The sequence below is a fragment of the Myotis yumanensis genome, unplaced genomic scaffold (assembly GCF_028538775.1).
Source record: "Myotis yumanensis isolate MYYU_CA2020_CCGP unplaced genomic scaffold, mMyoYum1.0.hap1 SCAF_10, whole genome shotgun sequence".
In the NCBI taxonomy this organism is placed as follows: Eukaryota; Metazoa; Chordata; class Mammalia; order Chiroptera; family Vespertilionidae; genus Myotis; species Myotis yumanensis.
In genome coordinates, this window is record NW_027223761.1 from 57,127,338 (window position 1) to 57,142,755 (window position 15,418).

The window sequence follows — 15,418 nt, forward strand, 5'->3', positions numbered from 1 at the left end:
GGAGCCATGGCAGACTATGTCTTGTCTTCTACTCATAAATTTAATACCTTTCCTATCTTAAATAATTACTTATCATGCACTGTGGCCGTGATTTTTGCAGTTTGAGCTGCAGCAGCAAAACTAGCATGAATTTCTTTTTCCTTCTTCACAACTTCACCGGAAGAAGACTCTGTTCTCACTGTAGAACTTAACAATCTGAGTATAGGTAGTTTTTTCATGTAATTATAAGGACTTTCCCAAAAAGAATTAAAAATCTCTAATATGTGGTTATGCAAGCCATATGAGGTTTTTTTGTTGTCACTTCTATTATTTCTCTTTTATATATGAGGAAACTAAGGATTAGTGTAGTTTGCTTTGGTAAGCATTAGATCACATTATACTTCCCCAGGTCTTCACCGCCCTATGGTCTGTGTCCATGGGTTATGCATATATGCATACAAGGTCTTTGGTTGATCTCTTCTCAGCCCCCTCCCCACTCCCCCTTCCCTCAGTGATTCCTTTTTTTCTACTTGATTTTACTCACTATAGTGCTATAAAGTATTTAATAGGATTTCAGAGCTGGAAAAAAACATTTGAGAGACCATTTAGTTTAGTCTAACAACTAGCCTGGAGCCAGGTCCCTCCCTGCACATTTTTCTGGACAGACAAAAGAGGAGCATTCTATTAAATTATACTGGCAATCTTTACTTGTCTGAGAATCAGGTTTTGGACTGGACGTGAAGAAAGGAGACTAGCTGCTTCCTCCTTCCCTTCCTTCCCCCCCCCCCCCCCCCCCCTTTCATTTTTGAATAAATGAGAGCTAGAACTTTTCAAGATAAACTTTTCTAAGCTTTTTTCCCGAGGGGCGGGGCCGGATTTTCTTTTCCTGGCCACGTCTATTGCCTCCCTCTCGCTGGGATTGGCTGAGCATCCGCCAGAAATACCTTGAGGGCGGAGACACTAGACCCCGGTCCCGGAGTGGATGCTAGCCTCCTGGGGAGTAACTGATTGATCCTCTGGGCCTCGGCGGCAGGAAGCCTCAGACCCTCGGCCGGGCCGCAGCAGGGGCACAGGTCCCCGGAGCCGCCGCCCTGCGCGATGTGGAATCCCCTTCCCGAGACCGACTCGACCTTCGTGGCCCTGCGCCGGCCGCGCTGGCTGTGCGCTGGGGCGCTTCTGCTGGCCGCCGGGCTCTTCGTCTGCGGCTTCCTCCTCGGTAGGGGCGCGCCTGCCACCCACACCCCGAGCTTACCAGGCCGGGACCCGCCGGCGCACTGCGATGTGGGGTCCCGGGACAGCGGTTTGGATTGGGGGAAGGTGGGAGTGAAGCCCCGCGAGCGAGGTGGGGTTCATGGGGGCGGTGTAGGGCTGCGCTCTGGACAAGCTCTTGCAGGACAGTCACCCAGGGTAAAGGAGTAGGAGGGAGAGACCCTGAACCCGGACTTCCGAAGGGCCACCCGCTGGAACCCTGGGAAGCTGGTATGTTTTAGGGGGAGCAGCAGGTCTCAGGCCGTGGGAGCGGGTGATCCAGGGCGCTTGGCAGAAAATGACCCTTACCTGTTCGGGGTCTGTATCTACTCCTGTGCCGGGAGCTGCTGCTGGTATGCTTTAGATAGACACCAGGGCCCTGCTGCAGGAAAACCCGGCTCATTCTTTCTCCCAGGGGAGTAACTAATAGAGAAACAGTTGGGAACTGGCTGGCATGCTTGTCAGCTCTCTGAAGAGATCTCTGGGAAGAGTTCTTTTGCGTTGTTGTGTAGGGATTTGCAGACCCGACCCAACTCCTTCAGAAAACCAGGGGCAGCACAGACAAGCTCAGACTGTTTTAAATTCTAATTTTGCCTCTGCCACTTCTCAGCCTTGAACAAGTTACCCAGTCTCTTAGCCTCAGTTTCCTGACCTATAGGATGACAATAATATCTGCAATGTATTGGGAATAGTGAATAGAATAGCATCTAAAGTTCCCAGCACACTATTGGGGTATTGGCACTTTTCTCTATTCCTTCTACTGCTTCTCATTGGACATTAACGTGCAAGACTAGCCTAAGATGTTGCCAGGTAGTTTTGCCCATGCTAATATATTTTTATTGATTTCAGAGAGGAAGGGAGAGGGAAAGAGAGAGAAACATCAAAGATGAGAGAGACTCAACGATTGGCTGCGTCCTGCATGCTCCTTACTGGGGATCCAGCCCACAATCCGGGCATGTGTCCTGACCACTGGGAACGAACTGTGACCTCCTAGTTCATAGATGGATGTTCAACCACTGAGCCACACCAGTGTGGCCCTTTCCTGGATTTAGACGACCAGTGCAAAGACCAGCCAGCTAGGTTAACTCAATTTAGCTCTCTTGCCTCCTGTGTTACCTTAAGGATCATTAAAGAAATTTCTGAGCCACTTCCCACTCATACTGACACGTGGATATTAGTAACTGCCTAGGGTTGTTGTGGGGCTTAAGTGAGATAAGTGCTGAGTAAGGTCATACTTCAAATTAAGTTTCAATTTTCTCCATTGTAAAAATGGCAAGATTGGCATGGGGATTAAAACCTGCATCTCTTCAGGGCATTTTATTTCTACTTTAGCCCTCAGCCCCATCTTGGACTCATTGCTCAGTGGCTGACACATTACTTTCCCTCGGATTTTCTGCTCTCCCCTCCCCCACAAGCCTCCCTCCCCTTCATCCAGTTCATTCTCCAGATCTGAGTTCCAGCATTTAATCCTCAGTGTGTCCTTCCAAGACCCCTCAGCTAATCCTTTGTTTTATGTACAGGTGGAACTGGATTTCTACTTGCTGCCAACCATTTATTTCAGTATGCTTCTGTGTGTGTGTGTGTGTGCGTGCGTGCGTGTGTGTGTGTGTGTGTGTGTGTGTGTGATATAACTGGAAAGCTGAGTGCAGATTTTGGTAACTACTTTATGCCCAGATCATATTATTTCTCTGAATAAATCCTGTAATCCTTTCTCTGAGTTTAAAAGCCAACTACAAGGGCTCCCTTCTCTACGACTTCTGGCTACCCATTGCCTCTGGCCTGTGTGCACTGGGTGTCTTGCGGAGATGTTGGGGAAATTATCATTTCACTGTGGCTTTCTGAAGTTGAACATCTCAAGCCTACTTCAACTGAAAACATAAAATCTTAGCTTATTGTCCTTTAGTTTTTGAGCCAAAACAAATTACAGGTCTGAGTTTCCTTTAACTCTTTGAAATAACTTATGTACTTGAAACATATTCATAATTACTTCATTATAAACTTTGACTAAGTGCTCACTCTGGATCAGCAGAGACCAGTCCCTGGGGATAGAAACTTTAAGGAAAAAGAAGATGGAGCTCCTTATAACCTTAATTTTCAAAAGATCTTGTTTATCCTCATTAGTTGAAACATTTAATTTTAGTATGGATTTTCTCATAAAACATTTTTAGAATAATAGCAATCTAATCATTGAAATCAGATACAAATATGTAGAAATTGATTTATAATTTAAAAGTCTGTGTGCATGATTTTTTTTCCTGTAGAAGTAGGCAAAAGAAATTAAATTTCAGAAAATTTCAGTGAATGTTGGAGGTCATTGGCAATTTATAGTTTACATGTGGTAGATACAATAATAAGGAAAAATAGGGCCTGTCTATGAGCTCACTTCTCATTTCTATATTTGTATGTATTCTACAGGATGGTTTATAAAATCCTCCAATGAAGCTACTGACGTTGTTCCACAGCAGAACATGAAGAAGGCATTTTTGGGTGAACTGAAAGCTGAGAACATCAAAGCATTCTTATAGTAAGCATATACTTGAAAGTTTATATGGACAGTTTGTTGGAAAATTTAATCTGTTTCAAAGTTTTGATCCAAAATTGTGTGTGTATATATATATATATAGGAACTGACTTTTTAAAAGCTTTATTTGTTGAAGATCTTGTATCACATTTTATCTGGACAGGATTTTGTATAGCAGCTGAACTAGACCAGTATGGATGTTTTAAAGCAGGCGTCAGCCAACTCTCTGGGAAGGGCCTGCTTTTATAGGCCAGCTGATCTCTGTCACAAACCCAGCTCTGCTACTGTAGCACAAAAGAAGCCATAGAAACTGCATAAGTGAACAAGTGTGGCAGTTCTGATAAAGCTTTAGTTATGGACACTAAAATTGGAATTTTATATAATTATGTCACAAAATATTATTCCTCTTGATTTTTCACCTATGAAATGTGATAACCGGTCTTAGCTGTGGGCTATACAAAACCAAGAAATGTGCTGGATTTGGTCTGTGGAATTTATTTTCTTCTGTTTTAGAGGAAGATAGTGTATTTTGGTCAAAATAATAAATGTGGACTTAAATTCAAACTTTACTTTACATTTCATCTTTGCCCATTGATAGCAAAGTAACTGAGTGAATACTTAACCTTCCTCAGCCCTCCTTTCTGCATCTATAACATGAGGACAATGATATAGCTGTGATGAGGATGAACTTAGAGAGCATATATGTGACATAGTTTACAATCTAGCTTTCTATTTCCTGAAATAGCTACCTAGTATAGAGCCAAAGAGATAACTGAGTAAATTAAAAATGTATTTGTAAAGCAACTAAAAATAAAACTCTTGTATAAAATGAATATATATGTGCATATACAGTTGACTACAATTTTAGCTTTTCAAAGCATGACGTTCATTTATTTTTAAGTATGTCTTTATTTTAGAGAGAGAGGAAAGGAGAGGGAGAGAGTGCTAGAAATATCAATGAGAGAGAAACATTAACATGAATAAGCTGCCTTCTGCATGCCCTCCTCTAGGTATTGACCCCGCAACCCAGGCATGTGCCCTGACTGGGAATTGAAGCAGTGACCAGTTGGTTCATGGGCTGACGCTTAACCACTGAACAACACCGGCTGAGTGAAGTTTATTTTTTTAAACAAATTTGCTTAGTGCATGTGTTAAAAAATACTTAAGTCCCTTATAGTGATTAAAAGATTATTTAGTGAATACAAGTTATAATTTTATATAAGAAGAGTTTTATATAAATACACACATACATGTGCATAGGTGTGTACACACATAATCCTATGGACACATATGCCTATTTTAATTTTGATAGAATTAAAACTATGAGTAAATATTTGCTGAGGCACCTCCCAGGTCTTTGGCAGGGCCTTTTCAACGGAGAGACCCTGAAGCTTAAACTTTGGAAATCCCTCCTCTGCCTCTTGCTATTTCACTGTAATTAATTATAATAGCTATCATTAAAATGGAGGTCTGGCAAGGGTGAATATTTATTCTTAGAGCTGCTGTCCCTGCTTCCTTCTCTCTTTCTTTTCCTGTGGTATGGATTGACCAGCAAAGAAGAAAAATGAATGCCTTTTGTTTATTACTTTTTTTTGACCCTCGAGCAAAATTGAAACAGTCAGCATCTTGATTATTCTCTATGGCCCTGCCCAGGCTGTTCTCACCGTTCAGAATTCAAGGATGTTTATCATTAACACACAAAAGAAAGAGATTAAGAGATCCCTCGTTCATCCCTCCAAGGACTGCAGAATCTCCAGAAGCCTTCTGAACTCTCCAGATTTCCAATCTGCCCATACAAATTGTTAGCAATTTTAAACAATTTAGAATGATTACTATTTTTTGAAAAAAAATTGATATTCTTGTAGGATCAACAAATTACTTGTGACATACTTCTCAATTGGTTAAAACAACAAATAATGTCAAAACTGCTGCTTAATGTCAATTATCTAATTGAGCCCCAAATTTTTGAGAACTATTGAGGTGGCTACAGCCTCCCATGTGCAGATGAGAAATTTCTGACACGGCCAGGATTACATAAATTAGTGGCAAGACCTGAGATACACCACTTGTCTGATTTTATGCTGATTCTTTTTCAGGTTCAGCTTTGCTCTAAATGAGTGGGTTCAACCCTGATCATAGCACATGGTTGGTGAGGACGAAACTGATAAAAGAAGTTTCAATCATATAGCAAAGTGTGATAAAGTCTCTCTCTTTTTTTTTTTTTTGATGTGAGCATGTTCAAGACTCCTCATATCAACTCTTCTTGCTTGTAGGGACAGAGTTGTAGCTGTGACTTTAGGAAATATGCCTAATCTGTGTCCACTTCAGTTATGTCACAGTTTGTGATCTGTGTAAAATAGAAGAAAATAGCAACATGTTAGCTGTTTTGCTGTTTTCTTTGCAGTAGGTATACACTGATGAAGGAATAGATAGACTTTTCAGCTGCCTCTTAAATTTCAGTTCTTTTTCCAGAGTAAGTAAAAGGAAGGAAATAATAAAGATTAGAGTGGAAATAAATGACTAAGAGGCTAAAAAACCTCCGCAACAATATAAGAGATCAATGAAACCAAGAACTGGTTCTTTGAAAAGATAAACAAGCATCAAGAAAAAAAGAGAGCGGACCTAAATAAATAAAATTGAAAATGAAAGAGGAGAAGTAGCACCTGACACCACAGAAATACGAAGGATTGCAAGAAAATATTATGAATAACCACCTGCCAACAAATTTGACAGCCTGGACAAATGGATAAATTCCTAGAAACATACAATCTTTCAAAGCTGAATAGACCAATTACAACTAATAAAATCAAAATAGTAATAAAAAAACTCTTACCAATTTAGAACAAATATTCCAAAAATGTTGGGAAGCATGAGAATTGGTTGGAAAGTTTGTAAGGAGGACATTCTGAGAAAAGGGAAGTGTGTGGAAGGCCGCCTGCCCTGTTTATCTAAATTCTGACTTAGGGGAGATATAGGGGAGTGTCGAAGGTAGTGCCCCAAATTATTCCCTGACCTTTCCAAACAAGTCTGTGTACATGCAGACCTCCAGGTGTTTACTGGAATCCTTATGCTTAATCCCTGGGTGCCCTTGCCTAGAGGACAATGTAAACACATATGTCTTCCCAAGATTACCAGCAGTCCTTGGACTACATCGAAGATCCATTCCTATGGCGAGCGACCTAATGCGATTTTCGCTGTAAGTCGGAACCCACCTACATAAGCACTTATGTCACTCACATGGAGCACATACACAGCAGTAATGAAGTGAAACAGTAAAAAAAAAAAAAACAAAAAAAAAAAATTAAAAGAAAGATAATTCCTGACCTTTACTTGTGGTAAATAAATAATAAAAAAAAAAAACCGTAAAGCACATATGTACTTACATCAAAATGACGGAACATTTTTAATATATATAAATATTGTAAATGGAAGATGGCGATGCAACCATGAAATGACGTACGTTGAGTCCAATGTAACCCGAGGACTGCCTGTACTCACCCTACTGATTGTATCTAAAGAAAAAAATTCTAATAAAAGCCTAAGGAGGCAGGCAATCAAGGCTGCCTGGCTTCTTCCGCCGGGCCGTCCCTTAGCCTTTCCCCTACAGTGAAACCATGTTGGAGTAATCTGTTCATCTGTTGTTCAGGGGCTGTTGGTCATCCCCAGCACAAAAATTTATATGGAACCACAAAAGGCCCTGATCAGCCTCAGCAAGCTTGGGAAAGAAAACCAAGGCTGGAGGTATCACATTACCTGATATCAAACTATACTAGAAGGCTATAGTAATCAAAACAGAATAATATTGATACAACAGGCATTTAGATTCATGGAACAGAATAGAGAGCACAGAAATAAACCCTCAAGTTTGTTGTTATTTAGTATTTGACAGAAAGGCAAGAATATCGATTGGGGTAAAGACAGTCTCTAATAAATGGTGCTGGGGAAATTTGACATGTACATGCAAAAAATGATACTAGCTTATCAACTTATACCATACACAAGAATAAACTCAAAATGGATTGTAGACTTAAATGTAAGTCAGGGAACAAAAATCCCATATGTAAAAAGGCAATAAAATTTCTCAGGGCAATATTTTTGCAGATATATCTCCTGGAGCAAGGGAAACAGAAAAAAAATAAACAAATGGAACTACATCAAACCAAAAAGCTTTTGTACAGCAAAACCATTAACAACATGAAAAGGGAACCCACTGAATGGGAGAACATAATTGCCAATGATATATCTGATAAGAGGTTAATTTAAAAACATATAAAGAAATCAAACAACTCAACACCAAGAAGACAGACAACCCAATTTAAAAAATGGGCACGGGACCTAAATAGACACTTCTCCAAAGAGGACATGCAGATGGCTAAGAGACACGAAAAAATGCTAAAAGTCACTAATCATCAGAGAAATGCAAATTAAAACCACAGTGATATATCACCTCAGGCCTGTCAGAATGACTATCTTCAATAAATCAATGAACAAGTGTTGGTGAGGATGTGAAGAAAAGGGAACCCTTGTGCACTGTTGGTGGGAATGCAGGTTGCTGTAGACATTGTGGAAAACAGTTTGGAGTTTCCTCAAAAAATTAAAAATGGAACTGCATTATGTCCCAGTGATCCTACTTCTGGGAATATATCTGAAGAAACCCAAAACACTAATTTGAAAGACTATATGCACCCCTATGTTCATTGCAGCATTGTTTACAATAGACAAGATCCAGAAACAGCCCAAGTGTCCATCAATAGATGAGTAGATGAAAAAAGCAGGAGTACATTTACACAATAGAATACTATTTGGCTGCAAAAAAACCCAAAAAACAAAAAACCTTTGGGACAGCATGGATGGACCTAGAGATTATTATGCTAAATGAAGTAAGTCCATCAGAGAAAGACAAATATCATATGATTTCATTAACATGTGGAATCTAATGAACAAAATAAAGTGACAAACAAAATAGAAATAGGGGCATGGATATATGGAGCAGACTGACAGATAACAGAGGGGAGGTGTTTGGGGGTCTGTATGAAAGAAGGTGAAGGGACTAAGCAAAAACCAAAACATGTGTACATAACACATGGATACAATGGTCTGGTGATAGAGGAAAAGGGGGGGTGGGGGGGAGATGGAGGTGGGCAAAGAAGGGGTGGGGGAGAAAAGAGCCTGTACTTCCAGTAACGGGCACACAATGCAGTGTGCAGATGATGTTTAGTTGAGTTCTACACTTGAAAACTATATGGTTTTGTGAATTAATGTCACCCCAGTAAATACAATTTAAAAAATTGTGTTCTTGCCTGGCTGGTATGTCTCAGTGGTTGAGCATCCACTCATGAACCAAGAGGTCACCAGTCAATTCCTGGTCAGGGCACATACTTGGGTTTTTGGCTTGATCACCAGTAGGGGGCATGCAAGAGGAAGCCGATAGATGCTGATGTTTCTCATTGATGGTTCTATTTCTCCCTCTCCCCTCCTCTCTCTATAAAAATCAATTAAAAAAATTGTGTTCTTTTGTTACTATATTTTGAAATTATACAATATAAATCCTATGTAGGTTGTTAAGGCCTTAAAATTTACTGAATGGGGATTTTAATACTATTTTTGTAAATACAATTTGAAATATTTTAACAAAAGTATAACAAGTAATCACAGGAATTTTTTAAATTGAGAGTTATTTTTTTTGGCAGTTGGTTTTTCAAATTAAAAGTTCAACTACACTGTAGAATTAAACATTTGAAGTTGGGATCATCATAGCTATATTGCCTATTAATTTTTTAAAATTGCGTAAGAATGGCAGATTGATTTTAGTAAAACCTCCATATTTAAAACCAGAAATTTATGAAGCTCAAGAAGTTAATGAGCTAGAAATAAATAAATATCTTTACATGATATCTGTTGCTTTGACATGTGGAATTTTCCTTTTTCTTCTTTTTTTTTTCATTAAGGAGTTTAAGTTGAAAATACCAATGAGCTGAATCTTCAAGGAAATAACAAATTTCCAGGCAGAAAATATTTAAAACACACAAAAACACCAGCATCTGCACATATGTTTAATGAGAAATTAGTCTACTCATGAAAATTATATCTGTTAGTCCTGGTTAAAATAATTCTCACCATTGCTTTTTAAGTATATTACTATGCATGATGGATAGAGTTCAAGAGGTTCACTTTAAGCTTGTAAATATGTTCACATTATTCCTTACTAGTCAAAAGGTTTCTCACTTGAATATAACTTTCAATATTGAAAATACTTGCAATTACCAGTAATTCTTGGCATGTCACAGCTTGGTATTTTGGATGAAAATATTTTTCTCTCTCAAATATTTTTTACAGCAACATAAAAACAGGCAATTCTATGAAAGTTCCAAGAGTCATGGCTCTTAAGGAAAGAATATGGCACTTCCCTCATCTGCTATTCAGGGATATGTCCACTGGGTCACACGTAACAATTCTCTGCACAGATCAGTTTCTCCACTTTTTCCCTTCAATGAGTACAAATTAGAGCATGAAAACTTCAAAATACACTCTGAAAATCTACTTGCTGCAATAATTCTACCATTTTCCTTTTTCAATGTATCACATTTCAAAGTATTTTTATGTAAATCTGCCTTAATTGGTTGTTGATTTGAGATAAAGTCTGGCTAAACATTAATTTCTAACTACTTTCAATTTTTGTTCGCCAGTAATTTTACGCGGATTCCACATTTAGCAGGAACAGAACAAAACTTTCAGCTTGCAAAGCAAATTCAATCTCAGTGGAAAGAATTTGGCCTGGATTCTGCTGACTTAGCCCATTATGATGTCCTGTTGTCCTATCCAAATAAGACTCATCCCAACTACATATCAGTAATTGATGAAGATGGACATGAGGTAAAAAAAAAAAAAAAAAAAAAAAAAGATTAGGAAAGAAACTCCCCCATCTATTTTTTTCAAATACTTCCTATGAAAGAATGCACTATACATCTCTAGTTATTGATAGAAATCAATATTATTGAAACTGGCAAATGATGCCTTGAATATTTCATTACCAGTATCAACTTTCTTATGCTGTTTGAATTTAATGCTGATGTTGGAAAGATTCTGAGAAATTGATATTTGGTAACAGTTGCTATTTTCTATTTTTTAGTATTGTACACTAACTTAAACTATGAGATAAAAGTAAGCTCCCAAGCAACTAAAATTGATACATTTCTGAGAGGTTCAGACCATAAAAGATACTGCACAGGTTGGGGGTTGCTAGGAAAATCAGAGACCCAGTGTGCAATTTGAGCCAGAAAGTTTTTATTGGTTCTTAATGATTATGTCTCATATGGTCATATGGTCATGTGTTCAGCTCCGTACCCAGAACTCAAATGTATTTGGAAGGAAAGTCTAAAGCATATCTAGTCTAAAGAATTTACAATCTTGTTTGCAAGTTAGGGCACATACTTAAAGAGAAGACAGCCCTGGCCAGTTTTGCTCAGTGGATAGAGCATTGGCCCATGGATGGAAGGGTCCTGGGTTTGATTTCGGTAAAGGGCATGTACATTGGTTGCAGGCTCTATCCCTGGCATCGATGTGTCTCTCTCACATCGATGTTTATTCTCTCTGTTTCTTCCCTGCTCTTCCATTCTCTCTAAAAATCAATGGAAAAAATAGCCTCCATTGAGAATAAACAACAAAAAAAGGGAGGGAGGGGTAGAGGCAATCCACATAATTGAGCTATTTCTTATCATGAAATATATTCAGTATGAAAGCTCAGAACTCATATATTCATTGCTAGTTAGCACACCTTAGTTTTAGAACTACCATACCTAACTAAAATAGACCTCTTCAATCCAGATAGCTTCCTTTAGTTCTTTTCTTAGCTGGGGCTCCTAAATTATATATAGCTTCAAGTTTGTTTAGCTTGATTAGTGATCAAGCTTGATCAATATTGATGTTAAAAATATACATACGCTTAAATCTCTGTCCTGGTCTAACAAATTTGGGGATTGTTTATGTACAATCAGGAAAATAGCTAACTTCCAGTCCTTTTTTTCCTTCGTTAACTCCCAATTTTGACTGTAGCTTTGCTTTTGTTATTCCATTTCATTATTTTTGCCATTACAAACATTTATGCAAGTCCTAAAGCCTGTTACATAATATAAGCATATCACATGGAAGTTTCATTTTGGAGGTTTTCCTGAATGGTGTTAGTTGCCTAAAGCTTCTTAATTTTTTATATCACTAGTTTATTTTCACTTATGTTGTTTAAAAATTTATCTTTATTGTTGAAAATATTAAAGATGTCTCTCTCTTTTTCCTTTCCCATTGACCCCCTCCACCCAGGACCCCCCCCCACCCCACCTTCCCAGACCTTCACCACACTATGGCTATGCAAATCCTCCTATATAATAAAAGCCTAAGATGCTAAATGTCCGGTCAGCTGGTCATCCATTCAACCAATCAAAGCGTAATATGCTAATGATATGCTAAGGCTGCTCAACTGCTCGCTATGCTATGCACTAACCACCAAGGGGCAGACACTCCGACCAGTAGGTTAGCTTGCTGCTGGGGTCTGGCCAATCAGGACTGAGTGAGATGGGCTGGACACACCCGGGAGCCCTCCCATGGTCCTTCCCCAACTGGCCAACTTCCACATCCCTCCCTGGCCCTTATCGTGCACTGGTGGGGTCCCTCGGCCTGACCTGTGCCCTCTCGCAATCTGGGACCCATCAGGGGATGTCAGAGAGCTAATTTCAGCCTGATCCCACAGACCAGACCGAATTTGTGCACTGGGCCTCTTGTATATAAAAAAGGACTAATATGCAAATTGACAGAACAGCGTAACAACCAGTTGCTATGACATGCACTGACCACCAGGGGGAAGATGCTCAATGCAGAAGCTGCCTCCTGGTGGTCAGTGCGCTCCCACGGGGGGAGCTCTGCTCAGCCAGAAGCCAGGCTCACAGCTGGTGAGCACAGTGGAGGGTGGCGGGAGCCTCTCCTGCCTCCACAGCAGCACTAAGGATGTCTGACTGATGGCTTAGGCCTGCCCCCTACAGCCTAAGCTGTCACTCAAACATCCCCCAAGGGCTCCCAGACTGTGAGAGGGCGCAGGTCGGGCTGAGGGGACCCCTCCTCCACCCCCACAAGTGCAGGAATTTCGTGCACTGGGCTTCTAGTATGCATATAAATTCCCTGGTTAATCTCTCCTCCTGTCCATCCCCCATCTTCCCTCTGGGATTTCTCTATTTTCATTTATGTTTTTATCCAAGTTACACCTGCACATAAAGAATTACATAATCACATAGTTCTCCAAAGTGCCTGGCTTCCTTCCTAGTTCCCCCTTCCCTGAGGCAATCACTATTCAAACCTGAGTTGATTCTTTTGATATTTACCACTGTTTCCTTAAATAGCATGCTTATATTGCTTGTGTTTCAGATTCAGGCATAATCTTTTGACATCCTGATAGTTCAGCTCCATTTTCCTCCCTCTGTCCTAACTACAAACGCTCTCTTACTGTCTTCCCAGTAAGGGGAGAGGGAGAGAGAAAGAGAAACATCCGTGCCAGAGGGAAACATTGATTATCTGCCTCCTGCACAACCCCAACCAGGGATTGAGCCTGCAACCCAGGCATGTGCCCTGACCAGGAATTGAGCAGGTGATCTCTTGGTGTATGGGTCAACGTTCAACCATTGAGCAACACTGGCCAGGGCAAACTGTAACTTTTATTCTCCTTTGCAACACAGACAAGTTGTACCTCCCACAGGCAACAGATATTAGTGTTTTGTAGATTCCAAAAGTATTTTAAGTATATATAGACACATTCTTTTACCTTTGTTTATGTAGATATAATATATAATATAAATTGAACTACATATTGACTGGTTTATCATAACAAGTAAATAGAAATTTGTAAGTCAAAATTTTTTTAAAAAATATATTTTATTGATTTTTTACAGAGAAGAAGGGAGAGGGATAGAGAGTTAGAAACATCGATGAGAGAGAAAGATCCATCAGCTGCCTCCTGCACACTCCCCAGTGGGGATGTGCCCACAACCAAGGTACATGCCCTTGACCGGAATCGATCCTGGGACCCTTGAGTCCACAGGCCGACGCTCTATCCACTGAGCCAAACCGGTTCGGCGCAAAATTTTTTTAGTTATGCTCAGAATGGTTAAAATTATATTAATGAATTTAGGAAAGTGAACAATGTTCACTGGTATATAAGCCTATATATATGACCTTTGAAAAAGTCACCCAAGAAAGTTATTTCCTTGACTTTAAAAAACTTTTTGTAGTTGTTAGGATAACTCATAAATGTTTTGAAATCCGCTTGCTCAGTAGTGCTATAAAACTGAAGATTAGTATAAAGGCAAATCAAGTGAGACAAGCTTGAATATTCCCTTGGCTGAAAGACTTGCTGATGTAGTGACTTCGTTTCTAGATGGATTTTTATTGCACTTTAGTATATTTTCTTTTATAATCCTTCCCAGTGATTCAGATGAGTTTGCTCCCTTTGTGGATATCAGAAAAATTATGAGAAATATGGAAGATGTGAGGATTTTTGGAGGATAGTAGTTTGGTTTTATGTTGGGTTCTGTCAGCCTCAGGAGAGGTAGCTTACTAGTGCTCTGGTTAGTACAATATGTTAGCCCAGATTCACTCCCCAACTCCCATCACCCTTTGTACTGCTGCACTGGCAAAATGTTCAAAAGAAGTGGTGATAGCAGATATCCTTGACTGGAGGGAATGTTTTAATCATTAATTTTGATATTTGCTGTAGCTATGTTAAGTAGGAATCAGATTTTTCAAATTTCCAAACTACAAAAAGGCATAAAACTAATATAATCAACCTATCAAAAAAAAAAAAAGAAAGGAAGGAAAAAAAGCATTAGGGGAAGAAAAGGGAGAGTAAAAATCATATAATAAAAAGGTGTAAGTGACCTTATATACTGTATATCAGTAACTACAAAATCATATAATTAGGAATTCTCCGGGGCAATTTGTTTCCCCTCTACTGCAAGCCATCACTTTTTGTAGGACAGGTTTACTTCTAGTTTATTCTTTTTTTTTATTGTTTAAAGTATTACAAATAGTAGTATATATGTCTCCTGTTTTTCCCCATTGACCTTCCCCTGGCCTCCCCGATGGCCCCCCCTCAGCACATGCCCTCACCCCCCCCCCCCCACCAGTGTCTGTGTCCATTGGATATGCTTATATGCATGCATACAAGTCCTTCTGTTGATCTTACCCCCACTCCCCAACACTTCCCAGCCTTCCTGCTGTAATTTGACTGTTACTTCTAGTTTATAACCCTAAAGGATGTTGCTTTTTTAAAAAATATATTTTTTTATTGATTTCAGAGAGGAAGGGAGAGGGGGAGAGAGATAGAAACATGAATGATGAGAATTATCCATCAGATCGGCTGCCCTATACTGGGGATAGAGCCTGAAACCCCTGCATGTGCTCTTGACAGGAATTGAACTGGAGACCCTTCAGTCTGCAGGCTGATGATCTATCCACTGATCTAAACCAGCTGGGGCAAGGATGTTGCTTTTTGAAGACCCAGCTTTTATGCAGAGGTCTCCTGTTACACTCTATTATTTGGATGGGCTCTGGACTTGTTTTTTAATGCCTTTGCCCTCCCATAGAGTCCCAGGTTTTGATAGATCCAGCTAAGGGAAAAAATGATTTTATTGC

The 15,418-nt window shown here is 39.6% G+C and overlaps 1 protein-coding gene across 3 annotated transcripts in view; it reads left to right on the forward strand.

Moving 5' to 3' along the window:
• The first annotated feature begins 961 nt into the window (after positions 1–961).
• Positions 962–15,418, forward strand: part of FOLH1 (folate hydrolase 1) — a 52,352-nt gene continuing 37,895 nt past the window's right edge. For 2 of the 3 annotated variants that reach the window (XM_070426885.1, XM_070426886.1), the window contains exons 1-3: positions 962–1,195; positions 3,643–3,751; positions 10,435–10,621. In XM_070426885.1, coding sequence (XP_070282986.1) covers positions 1,078–1,195; positions 3,643–3,751; positions 10,435–10,621 — 414 coding nt within the window. In that variant the 5' untranslated portion in view covers positions 962–1,077. Of the gene's footprint in view, positions 1,196–3,642; positions 3,752–10,434; positions 10,622–15,418 lie in introns of those variants that run through there. The other variant, XM_070426887.1, reaches the window with a different exon arrangement.